At 39.7% G+C, this 11,727-nt stretch overlaps 1 protein-coding gene across 1 annotated transcript; it reads right to left on the bottom strand.

Annotated features, from left to right (window-relative positions):
• Window positions 1–2,005: 2,005 nt before the first annotated feature.
• On the bottom strand, window positions 2,006–11,194 carry LOC127624769 (insulin receptor substrate 2-B-like). The gene is made up of 2 exons (XM_052099639.1): window positions 7,149–11,194; window positions 2,006–4,579 (listed from the first exon to the last, which is right to left on the bottom strand). The coding sequence occupies exons 1-2, from the start codon at window positions 10,270–10,272 to the stop codon at window positions 4,575–4,577; spliced, it is 3,129 nt and encodes a 1,042-aa protein (XP_051955599.1). The 5' UTR covers window positions 10,273–11,194; the 3' UTR covers window positions 2,006–4,574.
• Window positions 11,195–11,727: the final 533 nt, after the last annotated feature.

Below are 11,727 nucleotides of genomic sequence, written 5' to 3'. Positions count from 1 at the left end.
AGAAGTTCTCTGATGAGGACTTTGCGGACTTTAGTTTTGGATCTGAGACGGCCAAGATTGAAGAGTTTGCCATCAGATCTCGTATGGAGAAAGACTCCCTCTTCTGTTGTCCCAAAGGCATGTGTGAGCACAAGTGAGGAAAAAAAAATGCCAAACAAGGCAAGCACGCACCTCTGCTTTACGCCACTGAATATGGGAAAAGCCTGACGTGGTGCCGCTGTACTGTATTGTTCCTTTCGTGTTGTCATGGAAAGAGGAGATGATTACCAGCAGCTTCGGTGGGCAGCCGATTAATATATATATATATATATATATATATATATATATATATATATATATATATATATATATATATGTATATATATATATATATATATATATATATATATATATATACAGTATATATATATTACTACTAATAATAATGTATATATTATTTTCATACACAAATTATACTAATATACAGTTTATGATATATGAATATGAAATGTTCCAAAGAACATCGTGTGAAATCTGAGTAATTCTTTAAAGAAGTTAACATATTTAAAGGGGTCATGACATGGGTTTTTTTATTGTATTATTATGTTCCCTTAGGTGCAATTATAGTATTAATATTTTTTTTTTTTTAAGAAAAACTTTTAAAATCTAGTGATTTATGACCTTTTCCCACCCTGTTTCTCATCCTCTGATTCAAACAGTCTGTTTTGGGGGCGTTTTCCATTTAAGACTTCAGTGTTAACGCCCACTGTTATGATTGGCTAACGTCAGTGCCTATGTATCAATTATTGACGCCCCCAGCCAGAACAAATGCAAGTAAACTAAGTAAAAACACTGTGATTATTCATAATGAATGAAATTGCGCTTTAAAAAGTAGTTTAAAGTTTAAAATAGATTACTTACAGTTTGCGTCGTCGTTGATCCCAGAATAGTCGGCACGGACTTATCTTTGAGCAACAGTTTTCTGGCAAAGCCAGCATCATATTGAGATTTGTTCTCAAAACAGTCATCCTTAAAATGTACAGAACAAACGCTTAAGTTAACACTGCCGTGACTGGGACGTCCGCAAAAAATAAACTGCATCCATTTTTCCCTGACGTCTGGATCTTTCGGCAGCTTATTCAGAGGTTTTGTTTGACCACAGCCAGGAACAGCACATCTGTGTGGCATCGTAATTTTCCTGTGCACAAGTAGTCTCTGTCAGAGCTCGCTGTCCATCGACTGAACACTTATGAGGCGCACGGCGATACGAAATGAGCGTAGTTGTCTTGCGCTTAAAGCGTAGTTATCTTGTGCTGGAGGCGGTCATATGCAAACGCTGGTACGTCACTTCTAACCGACACGTCACTTCTAACCGTCACGTCACTTCTAACCATGAATCCAGAACGAGCTGTATTTTGAGCTTGATTAAATAAATGATTCGTTTAGAATGGGGAGGACGTCTTAAAATATTAAACTTGCAGGACGTTTTAATGATACAAAGACCTCTTATATACCAAAAGATCAAGGCAAATTTGGTTTCTCATGTCATGACCCCTTTAATGTCACTAATTAGCTTATTTCATTAGTGACCAAGACATAGCACAGAATCTTACTTATTTCTTCATTTTATGTCATAAATTGTATCTATGCTTTCCAAAATCCACTATTTATAAATCACAAATTAAATGTAAGAATTTTTTTACATTGATCAATTATGTATACTAAAGATTAGAATTATTTAATTAATGCAATGATACATACTCAGATTGATTGTGAAATGAATGTGAAATTAATATTTTTGGGAGTGGTAGTATTGTGAGAATGGAGGAATGGAAATCCAAGCATTGTTGTAGAACGTGAAATGTGTGTTTTGCCCAGTTGAGGGCAGGTATCTCAGCTCAACAGGGCATGCAAGAACTCCTGCACTGGCTGTGAGTGGAAATGCAGGGTGTTAACATGTCCACAGCAATGTTGCATCATGTTGCAAACTATAAATCACAGTACACACATGACTCACAGTCAGGGATACCTTGGCACTTTTTTATTGCAATAGCTCTATTACAAGCAAAAACCTTCTGATAAATATACACCAAAAATAAAATATAAAAATGTAGTACTGACCAAAAATAAATAAATAATAAAAAATTACCATCTTTAAATACAACCAAAGGAGGTGCCGTGTAACATGTTTGACAATAAAAGGAATATCAAAAATTACAATATTTACAAAGGAAGACGCCGCTGATAATGGTCTGCTTCAGTCGTTATTATCAACATGTTTCAGCTAAAGTGAGAACTGACCAAATGAACTGCGAATCGTCAACACAGATTCTGTCCATTTCTATTAGTTTTCTTTTTTTTTCTTCCTTTCAGTCATAGAAAAAAAGCAAACAACTTGGCACAATCCCAAACAATACAATTTTCCCCAATCTATAACCTCAGTGGAGTCCCTAGTACAAACAAACACAAGCTTGATTACCTTTCCAGGCTGTCACGGTAGTTATTGTGTAGAAAAAGTCCCAGGAAACGGTTTACTACTTGTTTTATTTTCTCCATTTCACATTGTACTTACATTAAAGCAATGCAATATCATGACACAATAGCATGACACAAAAGCTAGTCAAATAAAGAGAAGCAGCCGCAGGTTGGCTGCTGCCGAAACGAATGGAGGAAGTCACTGACGTACTGCGTCATCCCAACATCATCTGGACTACTAATGTAAAGCTTACACATCGTACTACACAGCTTTCAACCACAACCTCAACCCAACATCTCTTCATATAAAGCTTTCAGGTACAAGCAAAAAGGACTAATAACTCTTGGTAATAAAAAGGCCCAAGAGTTGAGGGAAAACAGGCTTTTCGACATTATATATACACTGAAATCCCCTTCTCAGTGAGTACTATTTTCGTACAATTGCGATCACCAGCGATGCACTATACAAACTGTCCTGTTAACAGTGAACGTCACTGCATTGGATTCAATAAATAAACACAATAAATAAATAAACAAACAACAAACAAACAAACAGGATGTACCATGTAGGGAATGCAGAGTAACAGGATTTGTACATTTGTACCAGCGTCCTGGTGTAATGTGGCAGTTTGTAAGACTACGCAACCTCAAGAAGTAAACATACTGTATCTTATCTTTAGTCCAGTGGCTACATCAAGGCCTAACATTTTCAGAAGCTATGTAAACAATGCAGCACTGCATTTTAAATGAACCATTAGAGTCTATGGTCATAGAAATAATAGTACTTTGCATCTCAACTGACCTCAAAGTCGATAATACTTGACAACTCGCTAATACAGACGAGGTTGAACTGATTTTGAGAGTTGTTTCCCAATGGCAACAACAGCAGATGGCATCCATGTAACTTAAAAACACTGTATCATCTAAAAAGTGCTCTTAGAAAAGTGTATACTTGTTTCGAAGCTTTGCGTTGGTCAAAATACTCATATTCCTTTTTTTTTTTATTTGTCCAATGTTACTACATAACTCACATTCACAGACACAATCCCTTTTGACATTTAATCACATGCAGGATGTGAATGACAGATATCTACAATACAATTTTTACTAGATAAAATGCTGTATGTTGATATCAGTAATTAAGTGTGCACTTGTAAAAATGTTAACTCTATAAAAAAATGATGCCGTTACTCGTGGGAATACACTTTTTTTTTTTTTTTTTACATCAAAATGCAATTACAATTAAATTTAATATAAATAACTTAATAAATAATTCCAATTTCACATATCAGTAATGCACTTTTCACCAGTAAAAATGATCATTTTACTGACCATTTTTGATATCAAGAATGTGTATTTTCACAAATAATGGCATAATATTTGATATTAAGAATTAATGTTTGATATACCGTGTATCATTCATATCCTGCACGATTAACGGGCTTGCCATGCACACACTCTCGTAGGAAGATGTTTTCATGCAACGAAGACACTGATTGAGATGATTTTGAGCACACTGTACAAAAAAAAAAAACAACAAAAAAAAAAAACAGAAGTGGTTTCAAAACGTAGTTTGTGCAGTAAAATAAAACCCTTTTACAGTATATGCACTGTATGTGTAGGCAACTCATTGCTCCCTGAAAAAATATTAATTGACTTTATATAAATAAAAATCAAGTGTTACATTTGGCGAGTGTCTTGGTGAGTGGTGAGGGGTTACAAGAAGGTAGCACTAAGTACCCGGCTCATAATACAAAATGATATTCAATATACAAGCTCCTCCTATCTACACAGATCTATAACATTTTGCGTGGAGAAACGCAAACCTGTAACGTAAGAGCTATGATACCATTTAATACCATTTACACAAAAATATAAGTGCTAGATGTTTGGAGCTCACAGTTCTGATGTAGCGAACCCACTCTCGTAAACAAGACCAGAAAACATTATTGTTCCTTCAAAAACAGACCAATGAAACCAGTTGTTGAGGCAGTTTTGTGGGAAATACAGAGCATAAGAGGTTGTGCAGTTTCTCAGTATTGGTTGTCGGAGGTCTGAGGAGGAGGCAGCTTCCGATTTGGCATTCCAGAGTTCCCCTCGGGCATCGGCATATGACTCACTCAATCTGCAAGGGTAAGGAGAGAGAATGCACGTTATGAAATGCTTCAGATTTAGATGTACTCATCATTTTTCAACACTTGAATTAAAGGCACAGTTCATTAAAAAATGAAAATCTGTCATTATTTACTCCCCCCTCAAAAAAACCTGTATGACTTTCTTCTGTGGAACACTAAAGGAGATGTTAATGACAGCCTTCATCACCATTCACTTTCACTGTATGGAAAAAAGATGCTATGAAAGTGAATAGTGATTGAGGATGTAATTCTGCCAAACATCTAATTTTGTGTTCCACAAAATAAAGAAAGTCATATTGGTTTGTAACAACATGAGGGTGAGTAAATTACAATAGAATTTACATTTTAGGGTGAACCGTCTCTTCAACAAATTTAAATTCTATTATCATTTACTTGTTACAAACCCATATGACTTTCTTCATAACTCTTTTTCCTCAACTTTCTAATCATCCTCATCAATTAAAAGGTATATATAGAGTGTAATCATGTAAATTGGCAGCTTGTTTCTATTCAGCTCTTGACAGTTGGCTAGAGTCATATTCACATCCCACAAACTATTTTGATTGGTTCAGATGTATGTTAGAACAGACCAATCAAATCACATTGTGGGCGAGGCTTGATTGGGATCTAGATCAGTCTCTGCCCTTTAGGGTATGTATGCTACTGAAACAAAATATCTTATGCAAATTTGATGTAGGAAATTACAGTATAAACATCAGTTTTAAATCAAGAGGAAGATGATCATGTTTAGACAGTAAAAACCATCAACAAACAATACAAAATATTATATAATGTATATTTCTTTAGTATCACCAAATTTTAAGAGGTAGAATCTTGTGCTCTTATCTATACAATAAGTTTCTAAAAGAGAGATACTGATTTCAGCAATATTTCTAAATGTATCCCAACTCTTAAAAGGACCATTTATTTAAAAATGAATGACACATTCAATATATAATTTACTTTCACTTTCCTAAATACCTTTGTGACTTTCTTTCTTCAGCAGGTCAAAATAGATGTTGTTAGGTGGGATATTAGCCTCAGTCACCACCCACATTAATTACATCATTTTTTCCCATATAATATGAATGGTGACGGAGGCTGTTAGTCCATAACATTATGCATATCATCACCTTTTGTGCTCTTCGGAAGAAAAGAAAGTCATAAATGTTTGGAACAGCATAAGGATAAAATAATTACGACATTAATTAATAATTGTCATTTTGGGGTGAACTTTTTAACCTTTGTAAACTAGCTTATATTGGTGAGAAATTTTCTCTTTGTTGTAGTGTTTGTTAATAAAAGGTCAGATAATATAGCATGAATGTTTTCTCATTGCAAAAAATGCAAGCAAAATGGTCAGAAAACCAGTAACACTTTACAATAACGTTCCATTGTTAACATTAGTTAATGTGTTAGGTATCACAAACTAACAATGAACAATATATTTTTAGAGCATGAATTAATCTTTGTAAATGTTAGTTAATAAAAATAAAATTGTTCATTGTTAGATTATGTTAGTTCATAGTTCATTAACTAGTTAACAAATACAACTTTTGATTTAAAAAATGTATATGTTAAAATTAACATTAACGAAGATTAATAAATGCTGTAGAGAAATCATTAATTGTTAGTTTATTTTAACTAACGTTGTCTTAACTAACTAATGTTAACAAACAGAAAGTGTTACCAGAAAAACAGAGAACCAAATTTAGATTTGTATCTTGTATCCCTACAGTGTGAGTGCAACTTGACACATCAATCTTTTTATATACAAAAAAAAAAAAAAAAAACTTTTGCAAATGAGCTTGAAATTGAAATAATGAAAGTAAAAGGGCTGAAAAATAGGTCTGTTGCTAATTGGGGGTTAGGTGTGTAGGAAAAACACTTTTGAAGGAAATCAGAAGCAATCCAAGTGTCTTTGATAGACTAGGAATTCAAATCAATAAAAATAAAAAATAAATCAATTATTAGATATTGATGGAAGTTTTTGACTGTTACAAAGGCAAACTGGCATGAAGAAGAAAGTATGGTAAGCAGCATGCATGTGGCTTTCTTTAATTTCACACTTGCATCACAACTCTGTGTTTGCACAAATCGCTCTGTGCGCATCAATGCTCAATTTCCCAGTGCTAGTGAAAAAAAGAAATTCAAATCATGTTCAATCAGTTCAGTTCAGAAAAATCAATAAGAGAAAATAATGTCTTTGAAGGCAAAAGCATTTTTGTCAGCTTTATCTTCTCACTACAAAAACAGCATGCAACTACGTCATGTCGAATGGACGATTCTCTTCTGAAGTCTCCTTGGGACCGTAGAAAGACTCATTTCCCATTTCAAAATCAGGGAAACAATGTCAAGAGGTGCAATTCAAAAATATCAACAAAAAAGCAGTTTTCATTAAATATTGCACTCTACACTAACCTCTGGTGTCACAAGTCTCAGAATTTTTGGATTTGTAAGAGGAATGAATATTGTTGCAGCATGCAGAAGCATGTTAAGAAGAGGGTTAGCTGCTGTCATTGATTTTGTAGCATAAGGGGAGACAGAGATACAACCAACCTTTTGAGGCAGTGGAATGTCCTCCTGTAACGGAGAAGTCTATACCAGCATAAGCTTCACTTTCACGGAGGTTACTATGAACTTGGTGTGGAGGCGGGGTGTCACGTGTGACCCTGGGCACTTCTCTCAGGTCCAGGGCGATATAGTTGAGGTAGCTGGATGAGGTGTTCTGGCACGTTTCTCCTATTGCTGAGTTTTCCGCATCAGCAGAGGCCTCTGAGCGCGACCACACGCTATCAAAGGAGGCAGAGTTCTGCCACTTGCTAGCTTCGGGGGGATTCTGGTAGGCCGAGGGCCTGATGATGCAACCACTTGCGGAGGAAACAGGGGAGGGGATGAAAGTCTCTGAACTGTGTCGTCTCCTACCCTGATGGTCTGCTCTGATTACCTTGGGCTCCGTTTGGCTGAGCGGAAGTCGTTCGGACATACAAAGATGCTGCATCATTCGCAAAGGACTGCTAGCATCACCACATCCACCATGCATATTCTCTGAATTTAAATTAGTCAAAGCCTGGCCGTAAGAGCATCCTAAGGGCCGAGCATAGTTTGGGGGGTTCCACGGAGCAACAAGCGAGTGTCGAGGAGGGCGGTCTTTAAGAAAGCTGTCCATGTTCAGGCCCAAGTAGTCGTGATCGGGTGAGGAGCAGCCCAACAATGGGGGTGGGGTGGAGGGGGAGTTTACAGAGGATGGCGAAATAGCGGCGTGAGTGGGCCGGTCCCCAAAATCCATGTGGATGTACGCACCTGGACTGGGGGGCTCAGTGGGGTATATGGGAATGTATTCTGTCTTGTCGTGTTTCTCTCGTGACGGGGCTTTGTAAGACCGCGGAAGAGAGAAGTAGGAGCCATAGGATTTCGAGCCTATGGGTGAGGCCTGGGAAAAGCCTTCAGCCTCAGTGATTTGAGACATGTCCATGTAGTCATCATACTCGGCCTGCTCCCTGCAGGATGGACTGTCACCCGGGAGCATCATCATGTAGCCGTATCGGTTTGCTTGCTGCGAGGAGCACAGATGTATGTCCAGGGTGGCAGGGTGGTTTGCCCTGGGTTGCATAGGGATGTAATCTGAATTGCTGTACATCATGGGAATATAACCATCATCATTTGGCAGTTTCTTTTGACAGGATGGTTTGTTTGGGTGATGTAACTCTGAGTAAGATTTATAAGCGGACTTCAGCAGACACGAGCAAACTTGGTGCCGTTTGGACTCCACTGGGCTCGATTCATCTAAAGACAAAGAGGTTTGTGTGGATTTCTGCTGCATACCGCCCAAACCGCCACCCAGCTTTGGCTTGGAGGAATGTGCTAGCTTGAGGAAAGTCCTTTCCATGTAACTGCTCTCCTCCTCAAAGGTCCTGGCACGGTCTTTATGCCAATCCATGGCCATGTACTCCGTCAGCCGGTAATCCTCCCTAATGGGTGGGGTGTTGCCATGGGATTCGGGGGTGGTGCAGCTTGCATGAAAGTACCTGAAGTCACATGGGCTGGGACAAAACTCATCGGACGAGTTGAAGCCACCATCGCTAGGAGAGCCACAAATGGATGAGCTAGAGGGACGAGTGTGCATGTCAGAGGCTGAGCCATGCCCGCTGCTGCTGGACACACTGATAGGGCTGGTGGCAGACAGGAAGTGAGATACGGGAAGTGAAGCAGAACGGGTGTGGTGGGTCGAACCAGGTGAAATGCAGGCACAACAACTGCCTGTCTCTTCACGGCCCACACTGAGAACGGGCGTGTTCAGGTGCACCAGGCTGCCCGTCCCAGAGCTGAGGGGCCGGTCCTGGTTGCCTTCACCCTCACTGGATGTCCGATAGCGCTGGCCCCTTCCTCCTTTACTCTTCCCTGTTGGTGTTGTGCCCATCACCGAATCCGTCCTGGAGGGGCGCTGCAGCCCGGTCTGGCTGGGGGGAAGGTTGCCGAGATGCCGGCGAGTGGTGATGAATGGGATGGGGTTCGACCCAGAGGACTGGCTCTTGCATTGCGGTCTAAAATCAGGAAAGGCCTTTAAGGCCTTCATAGTGTCCAGAATTGTCTCATGCATATTCTGCGCCACCACAGAGTCCTCGACTTGCACCCAGATTTCACCAGGGCCAATGGAAGAGGAGCGGCCCACCTCAATAAAGAAGAAGCTCTCAGAGTGGCCACAGCGGCGGATGTTCATTAACGGCAAGTTTACAGCGGGCGTCTCAGAGTTAAGCTTCACCAGGTGAATAGTCTTGGCGGAAAGGCACAGACGGTACACCCCCATTAAATTCTTGGTCTGACCCAACCCTTTTGGTTTGACGTTCACCTGCCAGACCTCTTTGAAAATAGTACCTGGCGAAATCGTCCCGTAACCATCATCAAGTTCATCTGTCTCAAGCTGCCCCTTTTTGCCCTCCGTCATCAGTTCGGTGAGGGCCAAATACCAATCCTCTTGTTCCTGCTCATTCTCCGCCACCACGGCGAAATACTCGTCTTTAGTATAAAGGGCAATGAGGTATTTGTTCTTAGCATCAGCCCTCTTGTTTACAGTAAAACACTGGGACAGATAAATCACCCTCTTTGCAAGGCATGCAACACCGGAGGCAGCAGCAGCTTTGAGGGCATTTTTGAATTTCTTTTCGCTGTCGTAATACTCCAACCGACTGGGCCCCAAGTTACTGGGGCCCCTCAGGACGAAGAACCTCTTGTGGCCATGTTTCTGTTTTCTCAGATAGCCACACTTCCAGATGTCCCTTTCCACGCCACCAGAGCAAACGGCGGCAGCAGCCAGGGCAGCAGCAGTGGTGTCAGCGCTCAGGACGCGACAGAAGGCAGAGTCGTGCACTTTATACTGGAGAGGTGGCAGGTTCTTCATCAAAACAGCATCCTGAGGGCTCTCATCTGGGAAAAGATGATGCACTTTAAAGTGGTAAGGCGGATTGTATCTCCTCTGTGGCTGAGAATGAGAGGAGGTCGTTAAGTGCATGGTCAAACAGGAGCCGCTGTTATTGATTGAGGAGGAGGAGGAGGAGGATGGAGGCTCCCCGGCAGCACAAGAGATGTTGCCGTCGGTCGCGGCCGATTTCGTGACAGCGCGACGCGGTTGCGTCTCCAGTGTCAACATAACGCCGTGATTCGATAATTCTGGCCGATCTTCCATGGGACAACGCGCTGAAAGGTCACTTCACCTCCGCTTTACGCCGATGCACGGCCCATTTTGTTGGCTGCAGGTTTGTAGCTCCGATAGAATCACTGCTTCAAGTAATCCGCGCTGCCTTCCGATGTATCGTCCCGGGGATTATTCAGCACGACAAGCGCAACGAAACAGTGAGTCTTCGCAGAGCCTCCATCATCGCTCGCTGCCATTATAAAGCTTTAATTCCCCGCTTCACTCATGGTGTCTACACATCACTACAGCCCAGCGAAAACATCACATGACGCGCACGTCATCGCACGGCGCGGGTTGAACGGCTGCATCGGCGCTGCTGATTGGCATGTTCATGACAAGCACCGTAACTGACATCGCTGTAGACCAATGAGAGCCGTCGATGCAGAAGCCGCGTCCTGTCAATTGGACGGGGAGATCTCTCGTCTGCCTCAGTGGGCAGACAGTGGAGCGCTGGAATAAAATCTTTGTAATGAGAATGAAGATGAGGAGCCCAGAGGCAAGAAATACAACGAAGAACGGGATGAGCACAGAATCGTCATGGCTTATTTTACATTAGAAAACAGTGTTTCTGGATCTTCATAATACTACAATGGATCCAGTTTGCATCACGCTGACACTAGTTAAAGGATCTATCTATCTATCTATCTATCTATCTATCTATCTATCTATCTATCTATCTATCTATCTATCTATCTGTCTATCTGTCTATCTGTCTGTCTGTCTGTCTGTCTGTCTGTCTGTCTGTCTGTCTGTCATCAAGTTGCGTTCCCTTTCTTTTTCTTGTATACTTGTCTGCTGTAATAATGAATATTAATCTGGATTATACTGCCCTCTCCTGATAGTGTGATTTCAAGTGACTGTACATTAAATGATCATTATACTGTATATCACTCATATATGCTACCCATTGATGTTTCCAGTTTCATTTTTTTCCTTCCAGTTTTTCCTTATATTTGATATTGTATTGCTTTAAATGTTCATTATGAATGCTAGTAATGCAATACTTTAATGAAAATGTCAGTAACAATAAAGCCTTATAAAGAAATTAACTGTTCTGCTTTTTTTTTTTAATGAATTTCTTTAAATGGCTACAGAAGTCCAATAAAATAGATTCATGGATCATTGACCAATTACAATTGTCTAACATGATATATATATATATAAATTAATAGTTTGAAACATGTGTCAAGTTAATTATTAATAAAAATGTAATTTATTTTGTCTGTAGGATTCCTACATTTTTTGAAACATACAACAGTCCCATTTACATTTCAAATAATTCCTTGAACATAACTGTACTTGACTGTACACAACTTCATTATTATTTTAAAAAGTTTCAAACATATTTTTTCAGGTAAATAATATTTGTTTTTTCACTAAAATCATGAATGTTTTAAAGAATTAATTATGCTTATTTCTGATTGGTAAAATGCTTCAGCACTGGCA

This window comes from Xyrauchen texanus, chromosome 31, assembly GCF_025860055.1.
Source record: "Xyrauchen texanus isolate HMW12.3.18 chromosome 31, RBS_HiC_50CHRs, whole genome shotgun sequence".
NCBI lineage: Eukaryota > Metazoa > Chordata > Actinopteri > Cypriniformes > Catostomidae > Xyrauchen > Xyrauchen texanus.
Note: the sequence above shows the minus strand (reverse complement) of the source record. Positions and strands in the feature narration are given on the sequence as shown.